Source organism: Hemicordylus capensis, chromosome 15 (genome assembly GCF_027244095.1).
Source record: "Hemicordylus capensis ecotype Gifberg chromosome 15, rHemCap1.1.pri, whole genome shotgun sequence".
Lineage (NCBI taxonomy): Eukaryota > Metazoa > Chordata > Lepidosauria > Squamata > Cordylidae > Hemicordylus > Hemicordylus capensis.
This window is the reverse complement of record NC_069671.1, coordinates 5,103,929-5,126,669: the sequence shown is the minus strand read 5'-3', so window position 1 is coordinate 5,126,669 and position 22,741 is coordinate 5,103,929. Positions and strand designations below refer to the sequence as shown.

At 48.7% G+C, this 22,741-nt stretch overlaps 1 protein-coding gene across 2 annotated transcripts in view; it reads left to right on the top strand.

The window, feature by feature from the left end:
• Positions 1-22,741, top strand: part of PPIL2 (peptidylprolyl isomerase like 2) — a 75,439-nt gene that overhangs the window by 20,081 nt on the left and 32,617 nt on the right. For both annotated transcript variants that reach the window (XM_053279188.1, XM_053279189.1), the window contains 3 exons: positions 7,750-7,801; positions 10,465-10,556; positions 11,352-11,441. In XM_053279188.1, coding sequence (XP_053135163.1) covers positions 7,750-7,801; positions 10,465-10,556; positions 11,352-11,441 — 234 coding nt within the window. The remainder of the gene's footprint in view (positions 1-7,749; positions 7,802-10,464; positions 10,557-11,351; positions 11,442-22,741) is intronic.

Genomic DNA, 22,741 nt, shown 5'->3' with positions numbered 1-22,741 from the left:
AAATGACAAAATTTCCATGGAACAATAAAGTATGGAGGAAATTTCTCAGAAAATGTTCCAGCTGGAGAAAGCCTATTTTCAGCAGAAGATGTTAAAACCCTCCTCTCTGGTAGCCATAGAGGCAAAGCCCAGACTGTTTGGGGCTGTAAATGTGATAATGAACACCTTGAATTGGGCCCGAGAGTTAATTGGCCGCCTAGGCCAACGAACAAGATAATCTGTTCCCTCCCTGTGGCCTGCTCGAGCTAAAATGCAGGCTGCCGAATTCTGTGCCAACTGCAGCTTCCGAACTGTGCCGCCCCACATTTCGGGAATGATTATCGTTCTGAGCGCTTCCCTGGACAAAAGAGCCTCCGTGTTGAGCGGTGTGCATCGCAGCCTTTTAATGGCTTTGGTAGCCAATCTTGGGACAGAGCATGGAAGAGCAGGCTGGCAAGGACTGAAGAGGGCGTGTGTGGGTAACGTGCGCGAATCGGAGGCCGTATCGTCCCTCAGCAGGCCTGCCTGTGATGGAAGGGCAATTAGTCTTGGCCGCCCGGCCCTGTTCCGTCTTCAGCCTGGCCTGGTGCCCCACTAACCTCCACACGGAAAGAGCTCCTGCTTTCTGTGGCAGGGAGGGAGGCTGCCGTCTGGGTCCTGGGAGGAGGGGGGGGATGTCGGCCGGATTGCCAGGAAAGTAGGTCACTGCCCAAAGAAGCTTGGCTGGCTCTGTGGAAGGCATGTCTCCCAAAGAAGAAACAAGCCAGCCGAGGGGGGATCTCTGTCCAAGCCGTTTAGCCGCCTGACGGCACAGCGTCGCCTGGCTGGCTTTGCTTTTGTTTAACCGGGCGGCTGATGTGATAGGAGGGAGCAAGCCGGTCTTGTTAATTTGCAGCGTTGAGTGCAAAAGGGCTGGGGTCAAGCCGGGTCTGTCTGCCTTAGCTGGCATGCCGCGCCAAGGAAGGCCGAATCCTGCAACCTGTACATGTGCGGCGCTGTGCAGTACAATTCCGACCGGTGCCCTGCATTGAAGGGAGCCTATGCCCAGCTGCGCTTTTGGAACGGACGGAGGTACATGCGTCCACACAAACAACGCGGATGGACACTGGTGCGTGTGTACAACCTAATGTCAGAATGAGGCCTTTTGAGGCTCTGAAATCAGTACAGTGGTTTCATTTGACTGCCAGGTAAATCATGTTGTTTGGGACTTGAATCAAGGGCGAGGCGGGCCTTTTTGAACACCAGTAGCGCTTTCTCCACACTGTGTCCAACACAAAGGGCCACACGTGTCTCTCCTTCACATGAAGGACCTCCTAGTTTGCAGTGGTATCAACCAGATGTAGGTCCACCATCTTGGCGAGCATCTGTCTACGTTTTGCTGGACAGGAAACTCCCTTTCTGTCTCTGGTCATTACTCCATCAGTGTGGATTATGCTTGACAAAGTGCATGAGGACAGGTCCCTGCCCCCATGGAACATACAATCTAAAATTCCACAAAAAGGAGGGAGATGGGTACAGGGGACGACAAAAGAAAGGGGTTGTGCCAGAGGAAACTTTGGATATTGAGGATGGATTTGAAGGGAGTATAGGGGTACCATCATAAGGTGTTGTGGGGCAGCAAGATTGAAAGGGTGGTGTTTTTTGAGAGAGCAGAAGACCTTCGGGCACCTGAGGGTGGGGGAGCCAGAGGAGAAAAGGCCAGAGAGATTTAATGGGGTAGGAGCAGAGTCAGACCATTGGTCCATCTAGCTCAGTATTGTCCACACTGACTGGCAGTGGCTTGTCATGGTTTCAGGCATGAATCTTTCCCAGCCCTACAGGAAGCTTTCCATAAGAACATCAGAACAGCCCTGCTGGATCAGGCCCAAGGAAGCCCATCTAGTCCAGCATCCAGCCCACCAGATGCCGCTGGAAGCCTACAGCAGGAGTTGAGGGCATGCCCTCTCTCCTGCTGTTCCTCCCCTGCAACTGGTACTCAGAGGCATCCTGCCTTTGAGGCTGGAGGTAGCCTGTAGCCCTCTGACTAGTAGCCCTTGATAGACCTCTCCTCCATGAAGTTATCCAAACCCCTCTTAAAGCCATCCAGGTTGTTAGCTGTCACCACATCTTGTGGCAGAGAATTCCACAAGTGGATTATGTGTTGTGTGAAAAAGTACTTCCAGTTTGCTGGTCCTAAATTTCCTGGCAATCAATTTCATGGGATGACCCCTGGTTCTAGTGTGATGCGAGAGAGAGAAGAATTTATCTGTATCCACTTCCTACACACCATGCATGATTGTATAGACTTCTATTCCCAGACTGCAGGCTTTACTGCGTTTGAAGTTGCCCCCCCCCCAACCAATGCAATAATTGGGTGTTGTTGTTTTTTAAAAAAAACCCTGCATATAAATGGGGCTTCACTCTAACACGCAATGAAGAACCCGGATTGTGTGTGAAGTGCTCTCTGATAGCTTGCAGGGACTCCGGGTAAATTTGGCCAATTTGTGAAGGTACACCTCCATTCTGGTGCAGATGTGTACTAAAAGCTGGGTGTGGAAAACTTCCCAGGGAAGCCGGGCAATGAACCTGGGGCTTTCCGCATGGAAAGCAGGTGCTTTCCCACTGAGCCATCCCCAAAGGGGAATCTCATGCAGCCCTCACATGCAGTCTCCCATCCAAATGCAGACCAGGGTGGGCCCTGCTTAGCAAAGGGGGCCATTCACACCCGCTGCCACAAAACCAGCTCTCCTCCCCTGCAGGGGTTGAGAGAGGGGTGGGGAGCAAGGCCGCGGAGCGCTTTGCAGTCAGGATGGGGATTTTGTGCTAGATCTAGGAGCGGACCTGCCGGGCTTTGAGGAAGAGTGTCGCTAGGTCTGAACGACAGGAGAGGCTGATGATCTGGACGTACAAGCCAGCCGTCAGTGAAATTCACAAGGGCACTCGGTGTCCCGCACGTACTTTTCTGTCCCTGACGGGCAGCTGACCGTCCCCCCCACGTCCAGGGCTTGCATTTCTCCAGATTGGATTAAGTTTCCATCGTCTCTAAATCGGCAAGGCTGCTGGCCTGGACGCTGGATCCTGCCCAGAGCCAGGGGACGCGGCTTGTGCAGAGGAACATCCTGTGCTTCACGTCTGCGCCGCCGTTTCCAGAGGCCTCGAAACTGCTGCTGAGCCCATGAAGCTCTTTCTGCAGCGGATGCTGCTAAGCTGCTAACCTCAGCTTCTGTGGGGCGGTTTGCAGAGAGAGAGAGAGAGAGAGGAGCAATCCGTGGCCCTCGGGCCTGTGGCAGGAACCAGAGAGGAGCGCTTTTGCTTCTGCCATCCCCCGGGCAATTCATAGCCGAAGCAGAGAGTGGTTTTCTTGCAGTTGAAGGGGGAAAGTAGGTTCCCAGCAACTGTTCTCTCCCTGCTCAGTGGATAAGGCCAGGCTGGGGGTCTCCTTGCCCCTGTATTATTCCCAGAAAGCAAGGGTCACAACCATTTCCCCCCTGAAACGGGGATTCATTCATTCATTCATTCATTCATTCATTCATTCATTCGATTTCTATACTGCCCTTCCAAAAAATGGCTCAGGGTGGTTTACGCAGAGAAATAATAAATATAAGAAGATGGCTCCCTGTCCCCAAAGGGCTCACAATCTAAAAAGAAACATAAGATAGAGACCAGCAACAGCCACTGGTGGGATGCTGTGCTGGGGATGGATAAGGAGAGTTGCTCTCCCCCTGCTCAATAAAGGGAATCGCCACGTTAAAAAGGTGCCTCTTTGCCAAGTTAGCAGGGGTATTCCCAGGGGGTCTTGACTACAACTCCCATCAACCCCAGCTAGAGTGGTCTGTGATGGGAGTTGGAGTCAACAACATCTGGGAGTCCCTGTTCACAGTGATCCTGTCCGGGGCGGAGCTGGGCTCTCCACCAAGGTTAAGATCCAGGCGCGCCAGCAAGCAACCCTGGCCAGCTTCAAAGGCCAGAATTCAGCACCTTGGCTAGCACCCAGCAAGATCACAGGAGCTGGGCATATGACAGGGCTGCTCAATGCCGGCCCTCCTGCAGATGTTGGCCTACAGTTCCCATAACCCCTGACTTTTGGCCACTGTGGCTGGGGATTATGGGAGTTGTAGTCCAAAAATAGCAGCGGGGGCTCAGTTGAGCAGGCCTGGTATATAACAACATACTAGGGATGTTGCTCCAGCAGAACACCTTATCTCCGCCCCTTCCTTAACAATCGGTCTATTGAAGGGGCTGTGCCCGATTTTCTAAGTGTTGGCTCTGGCGATGGTGTGGGATTTCTGCAAATCCTGGTATGTTCTCCGGGGATTCCCCAGAATCAAAGCCCAGACTGTGTCCTTGGGCCATGGCAGAAGGGCGGCCTCAGTTTCTCCTGGTATGGGGAGTCCCAGCAGCAGAGGGGTCACCAGGGGTCTGGGTCATAGGCTTCCCCCACCCTTTCTCATTCCCTGAACTATCTGCCTCATTTCCTCAAGTGACCAGGTCCTAGACCTGGGTTCAGGACACCCAGCTGCTTGCATTGGGCAGGCTGGAGCAACTCCTCTGAGACGAAAGCATTCGACGTCCGGGCCTTTTTAGCTTAGAAAGAAGGCGGGAAAGGCATGATGGAGGGGTATAAAGTGCTGCACGGTGTGGATAAGGAGTTAGGCAGGAGTTTTTTTCCTCCCTCTCTCATAATATTCGAAATTGGGGTCATCCGTTGAAGCTTAGTGCTGTGAGAATCGGGACAGACAAAAGGAAGTACTTCTTCACATGATGTGTCATCAAACTGTGGAATTCGCTGCCACTGGATGTGGTGATGGCCACCAATCTCGATGGTTTTTAAAGGGGATTAGACAGATTCATGGAGGAGAGGGCTATCAATGGCTGCCTGGATAGCTGTATGTTTCCATCAGAATCAGAGGGGGCATGCCCCTGAACACCAGGTTCTAGGGAAGGCCAACAGGAGGGAGTGTTCCCCTCTTTCTCCCATCTCTGGGCATCCCAGATGCACCTGACTGGCCAACATCCATGAAGCAAAATGCCGGGCTGGATGGGCCTTTGGTCTGACCCAGCAGGGCTTTTTCTTATGTTCTTATGGCCAACTGCAGAGGCCAGAATGTGCTTCTCTTTGCTTTTGCCATCACCAGGTAACTTTGGTGCTCAGAATTTAAATCTCTCTTGCTGCAGCAGGAACTAACACCAGACAACATGGAGTTGGCCATATTCCCTGCCCCACACTGACCCCAACGGGGCTCATGTGTCTTAACGTTCCCCTGGCCCACTTCTCTGGGCTGTGACGCCACTGGAAAGGAACCTGCTGTAGTGTGATGAGCCTGATTCACGCCACAACAATTATGCTGCAAGTGTTTACAGATGGCGCCGAGTCACAGGACTGTGTGGGAGTACCATGAGGCCACACAGACCATGCTGTTGCGAGGAAGATCTCGTCTGAATCACCGGTGTTTACTGCATCGGAACTCTTTGCAGTCTCACTGGCCTTGAATTGTGTTGCGTTTCCAGGCTGGGAACGATCCGTTATAGAATTCTGTGAGGTCGTCTCAGGTGGGCCTTCTCAGGGTTCTGGGCCCAGAAGAGGTGCGTGGGAGGGCCTTCTCTGTGGCAGCCCCCTCCTTATGGAACACCCTGCCTCCTGAGATTCGTAATGCCCCCTCCCTTCTGTCCTTTAAGAAGCTTTGAAAAACTTATTTATTTTGCCAGGCTTTTAGTTCTTAGTATGTGTGGGGGGGTTCTCCCTGCCTCTCCTTGTCTTTGTCGTCGTTGTTTTAATTTATGTAAGCCGCCTCGAGTCTAAGGAAGTTGGGCAGTAAATAAATAAATAAACAAATAAATCTCTGTTGGAGCTTGCTGGTAGGAACATAGGAAACTACCATATACTGAGTCAGACCGTTGGTCCATCTAGCTCAGTATTGTCTTCACAGACTGGCAGCGGCTTCTCCAAGGTTGCGGGCAGGAATATCTCTCTCAGCCCTATCTTGGAGATGCTGCCAGGGAGGGAACTTGGAACCTTCTCCTCTTCCCAGAGCGGCTCCATCCCCTGAGGGGAAGATCTTCCAGTGCTCACACACATCACGTCTCCCTTTCATATGCAACCAGGGAAGACCCTGCTTAGCTAAGGGGGCAAGTCATGCTTGCTACCCTAAGACCAGCTCTCCTCTCCTTCAGGGCCGGAAGAAATTGCTATGGCATTATGGCCATGCAGACTTCGCGAAGGGGAGCCCACCATGGCTTGAGGCAAGCTGTCCCATTGTCAAGCAGCTCGTAGAGTCAGGCCTATTCCGAAGATTAAAAGTAGCCAATAAAAAGCTAAACACTCAGAAACCTGCCAGATATAAGCAGCAGATGCAATATTAAAGTTGTGTCTTCAGTTGGGTCTTAAAAACACGGAGGGAGGGAGGGAGGGAGCCTGGCTAAGCTCTTCCGGGAAGGTGTTTGGATAGAAGGCCCACTCGCATGTTAGGAAACCAATACGTGACAGTGTATCCCTGGTGTGCACGTGTTACCTGAACCTGTAGCTGAGCATGGTGAAGGCTTTCGGCCCCTTTCTCCTTAAAGCAGAATGAGTTGTGACTGTCTTGAGGGGAGCATTCTTCAAGCTAAGAAATGCCCTGCTCTTCTATGGGGGAGGCTGTGGGGATTGGGGCTACAGCACAATGGAAGAGCATCTGCTTGGCATGCAGAAGCTCCCAGCTTCAATCCCTGGCAGCATCTCCAGGTAGAGCTGGGAGAGATTCCTGCCTGCAACCTTTGAGAAGCCGCTGCCAGTCTGTGTATAGACTATACTGAGCTAGATGGATCATGGTCTGACTCAGTATATGGCAGCTTCCTATGTTTCTAGCCTACGTTTTCTAGTCGGGTTCAAGCCAAAAAAGACTAATGTTGGTTGGTTCACTGAGCAAAACTAATAAGCCTAATTGCAGGAATAATAATTTGGTTCCTCTCTAACCTTCCAGCAAAAAATCCTTTCTGGAGTTGTCGCTTCTAATCAGTCTGTCTTGCCATCCCAGAAATGCCTTTGCTCTGGGTGCTGCCTGTCTGGTTTCCGTGCGAAGACCTCTCTCTGTTTATCTCACAACAAGCTGGGAATAAAGTTGGAATGTGGACTTTTTCCATTTGTCCTGGCCTAGCCACAGATCATGTATTTTTCAGCCGGCGGCTTGAAGCCCAAGGGGGACCAGGGGGGAAAGTGGAGCAATTTTTAATTACGTTTGAGGAATTCTTATTATCCCTTTGAAAAATGGGGAAAATAAAAATGTTGCCTAAATGCTTATAATACGAATGCAACAAATATTGATATAACACTTTTCAACAAAAGTTCCAAAGCGGTTTCCATAAATAGAAAAAAATAAAATGACTCCCTGTCCCCAAAGGGCTCACCATCTAAAAAAAGAAACACAAGAAACACAAAAAAAGAAGCACCAGCAGCAGCCACTGGAGGGACGCTGTGCTGGGGGTGGAGAGGGCCAGTTGCTCTCCCCCTGCTCAGTAAAGAGAATCACCACTTTGCAAAGGTGCGTCTTTGCAGTGGATATCATTAGGTGTTAATGTAATCGAACGAGAGCGATGATTAAAAGAAGAGGTCTGTTCCCCACTTTGAGACTGCGTTTCCGCACCCGGGAGCATTGGTTGGTTGGGTGGTGCTCTCTGGCTCTCTGTGTATTTGTGTGTGTAGAGAACAGCTGTGCTGCCTTCGGAGTCTCTGAATGCCATGGTTACTCTCTCTCGGTTTCTTCGGGGCCAGTGCCATGGCCGATGATTAACGGCGGTGTTTGTTTACCCCTGCAGAAGCTCGACGCCAAAGCCCTCGTCAAACTCAACTTTGCTAAAAACAGCGATGGTGAGTTGGCACCGGCCCTCTGGAAGGCCTTTTCTATTTCCAGTTGATGAGACATGATGATAGATGCTGTGCAGAACACAGAGTGAGGCGGTCCCTTGCTCACACATGGCTTGTCATTGATCGTCGCGTTTCATGAGAGGGGAGTGTGCGTTTTGCCCATCAGCAGGAGGCGTAGGAGCCCGGAGGAGTTTGTACAGATCTAGAAAAATCCTTCAATACAGGGGCAACCCTTTCATGAGGAGAGCGGGGCATGGTACCCTCCCAGAAGCCTTTACACCACTGCTGCACTACAACCATTGTTTTCTCCTATTCTCCAGACTGGGATGTCAAACACTGCTTTGTTAACAAAGACAAGAGAGTCTTCATCCTTTAGGAAACAGTATCCATCCTTAACTATCCTGCCTGAGCATATTTACATATTTTGCATGAATTACTATAGAAGTGTTCATTTAAAAAGTTTACAGATTTCACCCATATTCTTGTACATGCATTGAACCTAGTACCGTATTTACCTGAATTCAAGACTAGGTTTCCCCCACTTTTTTTTTTTTTTTTTTTTTTTGGATGATGATAGGAATTGGGAGGTGGGGGGAGTCGTCTTAAATTCAGAGTCCCCTTCCTTTCAGGTAAATACAGAATAACCTGTATTTAACCTGTCTTTTTTTTTAAAGCAAAGGGGGTCATCTCAAATTCAGAGTCGTCTTATTCTGGTAAATACGGTATGTGTATAACTCTGTGTGTGTTGAACAGTAAGGTGTGAATTGAGCGTTGTCAGCAGTTCAAAGCTAGCTTCCCCAGCTTTATGAGCTGGCAGGCTGTGAACTCCAGGATGCCTTAATGCTCATGTGCGGACATTTCTCAGGCATGTGCATTAGAGACGATGCATCCCGTTACCCACTCCAAGATGTAACTTTTCACGTCCAAAGCAAAGGAGCTAGAAATGTCAAAGACAAACGACTCTTTTGTTTTAAGATTAAAATTAAGGCTGCAGTGATCCAATTCCTCTATTCCTGAAAGCAAATTCTGCAGCTAGGAGGCATTCCCAGTGTGTGTGTATACAGCTCTAGCAAACTGTGCTCATTGAACGCTCTTATCTCTCTCTATATATTGTTGTTTTGTTGATTGAACTGTAACTAAGGAGTAGAGCTTCCCACGAGGGAGTTGCTTTGCAGTTGCATCCAAGTATCCCACGGTGGTGCGCTGATCTAGTATTAATAATTTTCGTACGTATGCCAGCTGGTGTGGTTGGGACCATCTGGGGGAATGAATGCTTATTGTGGCTCTTGACGGGGTTTACACCCCTAGAAATGGAAAAGAGGTGACGGCACTGCAGTTCTTTCAGCTCTCCGTGTGTTCTTGTGCTTTGGTTGTCCTGACCATCGAGCCCGCAGCTGCCAATTTTGCAATGGTACTTCAAAAGCTTTTACAGGTTTTAAAAACACAAAAACCCCGATGAAATTGTATCAATTTGTTGTCGGAGGAATGGGAGTGAAAATGGGCAGGAATGTCCTCCAAAGATTACTTCATGGAGAGAGGACAATTAGTTTATTGTGACTCTAACCCCAGGGCTGCTCAGCTTTGGTCCTCCGGCCGATGTTGGCCTACAGCTCCTACAATCCCTGGCTATTGGACGCTATGGCTGGGGATCATGGGAGTTGTAGTCCAAAAACAGCTGAGGGGCCTAAGTTGAGCAGGCCTGCTCTAACCCTTTTATCTCTGCAAAAATGCCTGCAAATTTACCCAAGGTGTTTGGGGGTACAGCTAAAGAAGGGAGGCCAACACAGAGAAAGATGTCAGTGCAAGAATGCTATTACCTATTTTCCATCCCTAAGCAGGTAGACGTTGCCAACAATCACAATGAGCATTCATCCCTTGAGATGGTACCAATAGCCAAAATTTGTGGCCCTGGCTTATGGATAATCTACTTCTTGTAGATACACACAAAGCTCTACATTTCCTTAATCCATCAGCTCTAAAACTTTGTTTACCTAAGACGCGTTTAAGATTTCCCTCAACCTTCCGGAAAATGTGCAATTCAAGTTCATCTGAAACCAATGACCTTGCTGTCAAGTTCGCGATCAGGTTTAATGACCTCTGCCTCTGGTCGTCTTAAAGCGGGCTTGCTCAGCTTTGCCCCTGCCCCAGCGGTTTTTGGACTACAACTCCCATAATCCCTATCCAGAGTGGCCAGTAGCCAGGGATTGTGGGAGTTGTAGGCCAACATCTGCAGGAGGGATGAGGATGAGTAGCCTTGTTTAAGACACACTTTGGCTTGTGGATGACAAAGTATCCCCCAACCTTGTGCTTGGCCAGGTCCCTAACAAATAGCATCTCCTCGGGTATAACTGGAGGGGGATGTCCGTGGAAATTGGAGCCCCCCTTCCCCCCCCCGGCTTTGTGTGAGCCCCAATGCTTTGTGCAATCCAGAGTGTTTATATTACGAGCATGTCATGTGCAGAAGATTGCGGTATGTTGTAAGTGTATTTAATGTCGTAGTACGTGCATTTGATCGAATTGCAGCCTTTATGCTCTGAAAAATGTGTGCCGTATTTGCCCGAATAGAAGATGACTCTGAACTTAAGACACCCCTGTAGCCTTCATTACCCCCAAAGCATGCAGTCATTACAGTTCATTTTTTTCATCCTTGTATTCCTCCAAACCAGGAAAATACCACTGTCCGGTGCTGTTCACGGTGTTCACCAATAATTCCCACATTGTGGCCATCAGGACAACTGGGAATGTGTTTGCGTATGAGGTGAGCTTCTTCTCTCCGTCGGGTCTCATGATAAAGTTCTGTGGCCGCCTTCACCCCGATCCAGCCAAGATGGCCCTGCTGGGCTTAGCCTGGAGTCTCTAGGAAGCCTCTTCCATGAAGCTGTCCAATCTCCTTTTAAAACCATCTAGAGCAGCGGCTGCCAACCATTGGTACTCCAGATGTTGCTCAACTACAACTCCCATAATCCCAACTGCAGTTTATTGTGGCTGGGGATGCTGGGATTTGTAGTCCAGCAACATCCGGAGTAGCACAGGTTGGCAGGGGGCCATCACCACATTGGCAGCCGAGTTGGAGATCCAAGTCTTCTCAAAAACCCGACAATTGTGTCTCAATGTAATGTAGATTCAGAAATGTTCTCCTGGCCCAGTTAGCAATTTCATTTTTCTCTTTATCTACAAGATGGACTACTATTTATATCCTGCTTTTCGACAAAGTTTCCACAGCGGTTTACCTAGAAAAATAAGGAATAAATAAGTAAGATGGTTACCTGGCCCCAAAGAGCTTATAATCTAAAAAAGAAATATAAGGTAAAAACGAGCCACTGGAGGGATGTTGTGCTGGGCTGGGGCTGGATAGGGCCAGTTGCTCTCCCCCTGCTAAATATAAAAGATTCACTACTTTGAAAGGGGCCAGTTCGCAGGAGTCAGGCTGAAACGAGTGCCTCTCTCTCTTCCAACAGGATTGTAAAAGGCAGAGAATCTTTTATTATTATTTATTTATGGCATGTTGCTTCTGATTTCATATTTTCTTTTCTACGTCTGTTGTTTCTTTTAGGCAGTTGAACAGCTGAATATAAAAACAAAAAGCTACAAGGATCTGTTAAGTGACGAACCGTTCACTAGGCAAGATATTATCACACTGCAGGTAAGTTGTTTCCCCCCATTTTTGGTGGGAATGTAGAAGGTAGAAGCTGGTTTCCCTAGAGTTTCCAACCTTGGGTCTCCAGATGTTGTAGGACTACAAGTCCCATCATCCTGGTCCTTGTGACCCTGCAGAGAGAGGGCAGTCTGTTGTTGGACTTACCAGTTTGTGCCTTCACTTGAAGTACTTTCCTCTGTTACCCACAGTACCCTCAAGTTTTTGTTTGTTTGTTAAATTTATATCCCAATTTTCGTCCAAAGAGCCCACAGTGCTGTACATGGATATGTTTCTCCCCACAACAAACTTGCGAGGTAGGTTGGCTGGGAGAGAAGTGACTGACCCGGAGTCACTCTGAGTTTTGTGGCTGAACAGAGATTTGAATTTGGGTCTCTCTGGTCCTAGTCAGACACTCGTAATCACTCCAACACGCTGGAGACAGGAGTTGTGATTTAACCTATTTTACAGGCTTATATCCTGTAAAATAGGTAGGTGCCATTTCATTGTGATGGCTGGTTCTTATTATTTAGACAATCCATGCATCCTCAGCAATGTGCCTGCTGCAGAAGGGGAGGGCGGAGGATGAAGACCCTCTCCCTCTATTCCTGATTGGCTGGCGATGTTCTGAAGCTCAGCGTGGCCCTCCCCTCAGCCTGACCGACAGGCTTCAGAGAATCAGCACTGAGTACTTGACTTGAGGCACACTTTGCCTTTACTCCCACTGCAACTAATAGAACAAATAACATACCAGCGGGGAGATTTGAACCGGCAACCTCTGGCTTGCTAGTCAAGACATTTCCCCCTGCACCATTAGGTGGTCACAAGCATGAATTGTCCCCTTTACTAAGCAGGGTCCACCCTGGTTTGCATTTGAATGGGAGACTACATGTGTGTGTACTGGAAGATCTTCCCCTAAGAGCAGGCCTGCTCAACTTCAGCCCCTGCATCGGTTTCAGATAATGCTGAAATGGCCAGCGGAGTGCTTTCTTTCCCTCCCTCACTTTGTTTGCCAGCTGGGTGTAGGATGGAGACGAGGGGGTGCCCTGGGGAAGGGGGCACTGTGGCAGCCCCCAAAGCCCAGTGGCCCAGGGACAATTGTCCACCCTTATCCAATAGTGGCTATGCCACTGGTTCTCATTGGCTGGGAAAGGTTAGAACTTTTGCATGATTGGTGGCTTTTGGTCTTGTTAGGGATGTTTAAAATTGCCGCTGGGTATGATGGGAATTGTAGTCATCAACAGTTGGGGAGGCTCAGGTTGATCTTCATTGGACACTAGGTTTCCCTCCCACCTTTGCTCACTGTGGGTTCCCTGTCAATCCCTGACCAAGGTTTTTTTCAAGCTTAGCAGCCATGTTGCCATCTTCCCAAACGATTGCCTTAGTTGTTGTTTTTATTCTGAGGAATGAAAAAAGCTTTTCTTTAGCAGCACCATGCAGACGGGATTGCCTCCCAGTTCTGCAGCAGAAGGGGAAAACAAAGAAACACCATTAAAATGGAGGAGAAGGACAGCAGAGAGCCTGTGGGTTGCCATTTGGGTGCCGGATCACGCTGCTTGACTCTCTAAATGTGTCTTGGTTTTACTGCCAGCAGTAAAACTAAAGATTTATTCACCAGTGGAAGCAAACAATTTCAGGGATGAATGAAAGACGTAATTATATCATTTAATGAGAGATGGAGTTATTGGCTCTCCGTGGCGTTGGAATATTGGACGGGTTCTTATCTGAAGTCACAATGTTGCATTCATCTTGAGTCATGCAATTTGCATTCATATTGAACAGTTCTTTCAGTGTTACTTTTGGACTTCAGACCATTGTGTGGTCTTTCTGCTGCATTTTTGGATTTTAAAAAAAAAAATATAGCACTAAAAAATCATCTTTATTTTGAAACCCAAGTTTCAGTACAGTTGGATAGATTTTGCACTAATAAAGAGTGATTTTCAATGGAAATGGTCATTTGGACAAGCAAAAAAGAGGACAGCCCCCCCCAAGGCCATTTGTCCAAATGGTCATTTGGACCAAAAAAAAGAGGAGAGCTGGTCTTGTGGTAGCGAGCATGTCTTGTCCCCTTAGCTAAGCAGGGTCTGCCCTGGTTGCATTTCAATGGGAGACTTGATGTGTGAGCACTGGAAGAGATTCCCCTTATTAGGGGATGGGGCCACTCTGGGAACTGTATCTAGGTTCCAAGTTCCCTCCCTGGCAGCATCTCCAAGACAGGGCTGGGAGAGATTCCTGCCTGCAACCTTGGAGAAGCCGCTGCCAGTCTGGGTAGACAATACTGAGCTGGATGGACCAATGGTCTAACTCAGTATATGGCAGTTTCCCATGTTCCTAAGGGCGCGCTGCTGATCCCTGAGACCGCTGCTGTGCCCATAGCTTTCATCCGGTGGTCGTGGAGTGACTCTCTCACTGCCCATCCAGAGAAGAGGCAGTCCCCTGGGGGGGCAGTTTTTCCGAGGCTTCCCTGAATCCTGGAGGGAACTATGTTGAGGGTCGTCAACAATGGCAAAGACCGATTAGGGTTCAACCAGACAGACAAGAAATTCAAAAAGGATCCAAAGCAAAAACATCACCCACCTAGAAAATGCTGGCATCTATTAATGTGCCCAGGTTACTTATTTGTAACTTACTTATTTGAGACTTACAGTGAAGGATCATTTGGGGCAAATTTTGATTTTTTTTTATATATATATGAATGAATAGATCAAATTTTTATTTTTATACACACACACACACACACACACACACACACACACACACACACACACACAATGACTCTTGATTTAATAATAATAACAATAATAAATATTATCTTCTTGTTTACACAGTCAGACAGGTGTTATTGTTATTGACTGGTTTGTTTTATCCAGACATCGAGTCCTTCCCAAGGACCTGGATAAAACTTCAACTTCTTCTTCTTCTTCTTCTTCTTCTTCTTCTTCTTCTTCTTCTTCTTCTTCTTCTTCTTATTATTATTATTATTATTATTATTATTATTATTATTATTATTTCTTGATTACACAGTCAGACAGGTGTTATTCACTGGTTTGTTTTATCCAGACATCGAGTCCTTCCCGAGGACCTGGGATGGCTGAATTTTATTGTCAATTGTTATAGATACCGTCGCAGAATATAGGCTGTTCCCAGTAAAGCTGCTTTTTGTAATTGGCTGATGGTGATTTCTGTGGCCCCTATGGTGTTGAGGTGCTCTTCAAGGTCTTTTGGAAGTGCACCCAGGGCGCCAATGGCCACTGGGATTATTTGGGTCTTTTTCTGCCACAGCCTTTCCATTTCAATTTGTAGATCTTTGTATTTGGTGATTTTTTCTATTTCTTTTTCTTCTATTCTGCTTTCCCCTGGTATTGCTATGTCGATTATTTTAACTTGTTTTTCTTTCTTCTCGACTACAGTTATATCTGGTGTATTGTGTGGCAGATGTTTGTCTGTTTGTAGTCGGAAGTCCCAGAATATTTTTACATCTTCATTTTCTACAACTTCTTCAATTTTATGGTCCCACCAATTTTTGGCTACAGGTAGCTTGTATTTTTTGCAGATGTCCCAGTGTATCATCCCTGCTACTTTGTCATGCCTTTGTTTGTAGTCAGTCTGTGCGATCTTCTTACAACAGCTGATTAGGTGGTCCACTGTTTCATCTGCTTCTTTACAAAGGCGGCACTTGCTGTTTGTTGTGGATTTTTCTACTTTTGCTCTTATTGCATTTGTTCTTAGTGCCTGTTCTTGTGCAGCCAGTATTAAACCCTCTGTTTCTTTCTTCAAGTTGCCATTCTTAAGCCATTGCCAGGTCTTGGTGATGTCTGATTTTCCACTTATATTGTGCAAATATTGACCATGCAGGGGCTTATTTCTCCATTTTTCTGCTCGGTTCTTGACTTGTTCTTTCTTGTAGACCTGTTTTGTTTCATTGGTGTTGAATAGTTTCGCGTTCTTGACCATTTGAAGTGCATCTTCTTCACTGTCCCTTATATATTCTTCAAGGCCTCTTTTCTCCTCCTCTACTGTTTGATGGACTTGCAGCATTCCTCTTCCACCTGAGCTGCGAGGGAGGTAGAGCCTATCTACATCACTGCGGGGGTGCAGAGCATGATTGATGGTCATGATTTTCCTGGTCTTACGATCTAGCGTCTCTAGCTCTGCCTGGGTCCAGTCTATTATTCCTGCAGTGTATCTGATAACAGGTATAGCCCAGGTGTTTATGGCTTGTATGATGTTCCTGCCATTGAGTTTGGACTTGAGGATTTTTCTGACTCTCCTGAAGTATTCACTTCCAAATTTTCTTTTAACTTCAGTGTGTGCGATGTTATCAGCCTGGAGAATGTCCAAGTAGTTGTAAGGTTCTTTCTCTTCCAGGTTCTTGATGTTGCTTCCATTGGGCAGTTCTATTCCTTCTGTTTTTGTTATTTTCCCTCTGTTTATTATTAATGCAGCACACTTGTCTAGTCCAAACTCCATTGCTATATTGCTACTGAATATACGGACAGTGTTTAGCAGTGATTCGATTTCTGACTGGGACTTTCCATACAACTTCAGATCGTCCATGTACAGCAGATGGTTGATTTTACTTGATGTTTTAGATGCTTGGTTTCCGAGGCTTGTTTTGTTTAGTATTTGTGAAAGTGGGGTCATGGCGATTACAAACAATAGAGGGGATAGTAAGTCCCCTTGGAAAATGCCTCTTCTAATGCTAACCTGTCCAAGTGCCTCGCCATTGATTGTTAACTGTGTACTCCACATGCTCATTGCTTTTTTAATAAATATCTGAATGTTTTTGCTGACACCAGTTGTTTCTAAACATTTTAGTATCCATGTGTGAGGCAATGAATTGAAGGCTTTCTTTTAGTCAATCCATGCAACACTTAGATTTGTTTTTCTTCTCTTGCAGTTTTCTAAAATCATTTTGTCAATCAGCAGCTGGTCCTTTGTGCCTCTGGTGTTCGGGCAATTTCCTTTCTGTTCAACTGGAAGCTGTTTGTTGGTTAATAAGTGTTGCATCACTTCATCTGCTATTATTCCAGTTAATAATTTGAACATGGTTGGCAGGCAGGTTATCGGTCTATAGTTACTTGGAACTGCACCTTTTGCTGGGTCTTTCATAATGAGATGAGTTTTTTCCCCTGTCTGGAGACCATCAGTATGGGATCAGGCACTGAGCATGCTCAAGACAAGACCGGATATTGAAGTTGTAGATCCTCCCACCATTTGGAGGCTTCCCCAGTTCCGGTCTTGTCTGCTCAAGGCTTGGTCGCATACATATTGCTCTGCATTGGAATCTTCTTTTGCTGTATTTTCCACTCTGTGCAAGGTGGGAAGGAGACTGCTTAGTGTTTTTCTTACTTTACCAAATTTCCAAAGCTGTTTTTTCTTTTGATAATCTGGCTAATTGGTACTTACGTTTTCCTTTGCTGTTTATTTGTTTGGCAGTTCCTTCCCTCTCTAATGGAGGTAGCTCACGCGGAAGAGCTTTTGCAGGGCTCTTTATCTGAGGGCACTATGACACCAGATGGGCCAGTCACGAACCCTCTGCCCGACTTGGGCAACTCCGCTACCTCGGGGACAGCCTACCCCGCTCTGGCGGCGGCCTCTCCCCCACTCCAACGGCTTTCTCCAAAGAAAGCCAAGAAGAAGACCGACAAGGAGAGCAGCGAGAAAGCAAAAAAGGCTAAAAAGTTATCGGGATCGGTCAGACTTTAGCGAACGCCTTCTGCTTCAGGCGGTCTGCAAACGCTCCCGCCGCCAGCGGGACCCAAAAACCAAAAAGAACAAGGGAGACGCCGCTCCTCTGGGTGAGTCCTTCCCCCCCAGCACCTCACCGGTTCTCCCCTCTGGCAGCGGCGTGCCCGTTCCGCCGCTTCTCCCGGCAGCGCCAACTCAAACCGCGCCAGATATCCCTCCGCCCGCTCCCACCAAGGGCAATTCGGAGCCGCTGCCTGCTTTCCCTGCTCCGGGCCCGGGCTCTACAGCTGCCATCTCTGGAGCCACCATGCCTCAACTACCCCCCGATGTGGCTGGCTGGCTGAAAGAGTTTTTTGTGAAGGAGTGCCTCCCGCTTCTACCGGGCCAGCCGGCTTCCATTCAGGGCGTTTCGCTGCCTGCCCCCGCCGCACCGATATCGGCCGTTCCGGCGCCCAGTTTCCACCCCCGCAGAACCCGGGGACGCCTCTCGTCTTCTTCCCCTGCCTCCAGTCCCCGCAGGGACGCTATCCCCCTTTTTGAGCGGGGCCGTTTCACCCCTATTGGGCTACATAAACGCAAAAGACGCAGGCTTTCTTCTTCTTCTTCCTCTACCTCTGATCCTGACCGCCCCCTGCCCAAACTCCTTAGGAGAGGCGGGAATCGTCATCCCCCAGCCCCAACTGGACCCCCCCTGCTTCCTGATGGTCCCCCCCCTCTGAACCCAACCCTATGTTCCCCTCTCTCCCAGTGTTACCAGCTCAGCCCCCATCTGAAGAGGAAGTTCCTATCACTCCTGATGTAAACCCTGATAAGGGGGAATTGTCTGAAGAGGAGGCAGCACCTGCTCTTTCAGTCTCTCCGCGCCTGTTTTCCTCACTAGATTTTGAGGTGATTTTGTCTAAGGCTAAAAGGGCTATTAAAGATGTTTCCTCAGCTGATGTGGTTCCCCCCTCAGAATTTGATCAGGAGGTCTTCCCTTCCACCTCAGGGGCCCCGGCATCAGTCCCTTTTCCTACTCTTTTTAAACAGGTTATGCTGGCAGAATGGCAAAATCCGGCTTCATGCAGACCTACAGGCACTCTCCCTAAGAAACACTATAATCTTTCTAATGAGGTGTCAGCTCTCTTGGCTACCCCAAAAGTGGATTCCCTGGTCGTTCAAATGGTCTTGGGATCCCTTTTGAATATGGAGGGCCAAGAACAGCTTAAATCCACAGAGGACAAAAAGAACGACTCTGTCCTAAAGAAGTCTCATGAGGCAACAGCCACGGTTATTAAAATGGCTACCACTAATTCGGTTTTTGCGCGGGCCTCCATTTTGTGGATCAAACAGCTTATGACCCTGGTCCCTCCTGGTCATACTCAACTCCGCCAGGGCTTAAATCTAGCTAAAGCTTCCGCCCTTATGGCAGACTCTAGTCTGGATTGTGTACAGTACGCGTCACGGGCACTAGCTTCTGGGGTTGCCCTCCGTAGGTCCCTGTGGCTTAAGGGGTGGCAAGTAGATTCAAAATCAAAAATGGCCTTACAGGCCACTCCTTACTCTGGCAATAATCTCTTCGGACCCCCACTGGAGTCAATACTAGTAGATTCTAAAGACAAAAAGAAAGCTATGCCCTCTGGTAGATGGGATTTCCGCAAGGGCCCGCGAGGTCAGAACTATTCCTTTCGGGGTTACAGGCAATCTCAGTATTGTTCCTCCTCCAGATCAGATAACCGACAGCCCCCGGGCAGAGGCTTTTTCAGGTCACAGTGGAGATCCAGGGGCAGAGGTACCTTCAGATACCAAGGCTCTAAGCCCGCTATCCCTCCGCAATTCAGCAAGCGCCAATGACTATCTTCCCATAGGGGGCAGACTTCAACTGTTCGCCCTTACATGGCAATCCACCTCTCAAGACTCATGGGTCCTAGACACCGTAACTCAAGGCTACGTCATAAACTTTACACACGCCCCGCCAGACTTTTTCCTAGCCACCCCCCTATCCCGGAGATTGGAGAAGCGTCATCTGATGCGAGCGGCGATACAGCATCTTCTTGACATTCAGGCGATCGAGATGGTTCCCTCCACCGAAGAATGTTCAGGCGTCTACTCGCTGCTCTTCTTGGTCCCAAAGAAGGATGGATCCAGTCGGGCGGTCCTGAACCTCAGGCATCTCAATCGCTTTGTACAGAAGCAGAAATTCCGCATGGAATCAGTTCGATCCATCAAACAATCTATCCTTCCAAACGAATTCCTCGCATCCATAGATCTCACTGAAACATACCTACATGTGCCTATTCATCCGTCTCACAGGAGATATCTCAGGTTCTTTTACAACAACCAACACTTCCAATATTGTGCCCTCCCATTTGGCCTCTCAACAGCCCCTCGGGTGTTCACGAAGCTCATGGCGGCGATGTCCGCTCATCTGCACCTTCAGGGCATTCAGATCCATCCGTACCTCGATGATTTACTTGTGAGAGCACCTTTGTTTGAGACGGCCTCTCAACACCTGCAGTCCACCTTGATATGTCTCAGGGACCATGGCTTCGTGGTAAATCAAGAAAAGAGCCACCTCATTCCCTCACAATCCCTTCAACATTTGGGGGTTGTGTTTCATACCATCCCAGCCCTGGTGACTCTCCCAGAAGACAGACGGGCCAAATTGGTAGACATCCTCCGCCCCCTCCTACATTCCATCAAAGCGGATGTCATGCTGTTGGCCCAAATCCTCGGGATGATGACGGCAGCCATGGAATGTGTCCCTTGGGCCAGGTGGCACTCCCGACCGCTTCAGTGGCTCCTTCTGCCTCACCAGGACCTGATTTCATCGGGCTCCCACGCAGAGGTGCCCCTTCCCCGCAAGGTGAGCCAGTCCTTTGCATGGTGGATTTCCCCGGCTCTGCAGACGGGTCTCCACTTCACGGAACCAGACAGGATCCAGATCACCTCGGATGCCAGCCGATCCGGCTGGGGGGCCGTATGTCTGAACCATCCAGCGCAGGGCCTCTGGAGCTCAGAGGAGAAAGCCTGGAGCATCAATCGTCTGGAACTTCGTGCCGCGCGACTGGCCCTATTAGCCTTCCAGGATCTCATTCAGGGATCCCATGTTTTACTCAGGACCGACAATACCACCACCAAGGCGCACATCAACCGACAGGGAGGCACCCGCTCCAAGGCTCTGATGTCAGAAACGAACCTCCTCTTCAAATGGGCAGAGAATCACATCCTCTCAATCAGGGCGGAACACCTCAGCAGGGTAAATAACACAGTAGCGGACTGGCTAAGCAGATTCTCGGTCGATCCATCCGAATGGAGCCTCCATCCCCGTGTCTTTCTTCAGATTACCCAACAGTTCGGCAATCCCGCCATCGACCTGTTTGCATCCCACCTCAACACCCAACTGCCCAACTTCTTCTCAAGGTTCCTCACTCCCTCAGCCATGGGGACAGATGCCCTCGCCCTCCCATGGCCAAAAGCCCCTCTGTATGCCTTTCCTCCCATCCCGATTCTCAATCAAGTGGTCAGGAAAGTCCGGTTGGAAGAGGCGGAAGTAATCCTGATTGCCCGGTACTGGCCTCGTCGGACGTGGTTTGCGGAACTAGTCAGCATCAGCACGGCTCCTCCGTGGCGTCTTCCTCCATGCCGAGACCTTCTGCGCCAGGGACCGATCCTTCATCCGGATCCCACCTGGCTTCAGCTATGCGCGTGGAAATTGAATGCAGCCTCCTAGAGTCCCAGGGCTACTCTCCTCAGGTTCTGCACACTATCTTGGCGTCCAGACGCCCTTCCACCCAGCACATTTACCAGACTACGTGGACAGCTTTCTCCGGTTGGGCACGCAAAAAGCGCCTAGACCCCCTATCAGTAGGCGTTCCAGAAGTCCTAGAGTTCTTACAAGCCGGTTTGACGCTGCAGCTCAAATCCTCCACCTTACGGAGACAAGTTTCCGCCTTAGCTTCAGTCCTAAGAATTTCTGACCCGGGTACTCATTCCCTCCACCCTCACATATCTCGCTTCCTCAAGGGGGCTTCCAACCTCGCCCCCCCGCCAATACCCCATTTTCCGTCCTGGAATCTCAACAAGGTGCTGAACGCTCTGACTGCTCCCCCTTTTGAACCTCTGAGCTCCATTCCGCTGAAGCTGCTCTCTTATAAGACTCTGTTTCTCGTAGCTATTACTTCAGCTAGAAGAGTTTCAGAATTGGGAGCTTTTTCCTCTAGAAAGGAATTTTGTGTTTTTCTCCAGGACAAAGTGCGCCTCACTCTGGACCCTACCTTTCTACCCAAAGTCAATTCAATCTTCCACCGAGCCCAGGAGTTCATCCTTCCTTCCTTTTGTCCCAATCCTTCGCACCGCTCGGAACAGCGTTGGCACAAACTGGATGTAAGACGTGCCCTGCGATTTTACGTTAGACGTACCAGGGACATTAGGAAGTCATACGCACTGTTCGTGTCCTTTTCTCCACACAACCTTGGCCAACGGTCCTCCAAAGCATCCCTAGCAGCCTGGATTAAGACTTGTATCAAGCTAGCATATGAGAGCCTCGGCCTCTCTCCTCCTTTGGGCATTACAGCTCACTCTACCCGTAGTGCGGCAGTGTCTGCAGCCTTCTCAGCCAATACCCCTCTCGCGGATATCTGCAAGGCAGCAACCTGGAGTTCGGTCTCCCCCTTTGTTCATCATTATAAGATTCTGTCTTTCTTGGAATCTCAGGCGGCCCTTGGCCGTAGAGTCTTACAGCAGGTGGTATGACATCCTTCCCTCCCAGGGACATTGTCTATTCCGGCTTGGGTATGTCCCATACTGATGGTCTCCAGACAGGGGGAAAAGGAACATTGGGTCCTACCTTGTGAAGGGTCCTTTTCCCCTCGTCTGGAGACCATCAGGCCCTCCCGGATGTATCTCAAGTCTGGGGGTGTTTCGTTTTTGGGTGGAGGCAGTTCTCCAGGGATCTAGTTGGTCTTTTCTCTCCACCTTTTCTCTATTTTCTATGTGTGTTCTTTGCTGTTTTGGCTTTAACGACATGTTTGTAGTCTGTTCTGGTATACGTCCTCACTTACTTAATGCAGAGCATTTTAGGTCCTCTTCACCTTTCGCTACAATCCCGGAACTGGGGAAGCCTCCAGATGGTGGGAGGATCTACAACTTCAATATCCGGTCTTGTCTTGAGCATGCTCAGTGCCTGATCCCATACTGATGGTCTCCAGACGAGGGAAAAAGGACCCTTCACAAGGTAGGACCCAATGTTCCTTTCCCAGTTGTTAGCCATTGTTCAATATAACTGCCTTTCATAATGTGATTGAACTGTTTTGATAGTTGTTTATGAAGGCTTGTTAGGTGTTTAAGCCAGAAGCCATGTAGTTCATCGTCGCCTGGCGCAGTCCAATTTTTAATTTTCTTTGCTCTTTCACTTATTAATTCTGGTGTTATTATTAGATCTTGCATTTGTTGGTTACATTTTTTGACCTCTTTCATCCAGCCTGCTTTTTTATTATAATCTATTGGATTGTTCCATAATTTCCGCCAGAATTGCCCTGTTTCTTCTTTATTTGGTGTTTCTACGTTTCTTGCAGTTTCTCCTTCTATGCTTTGGTAGAAACGTCTCTGATTCGACTGGAATTGGAGATTCTGCCTGT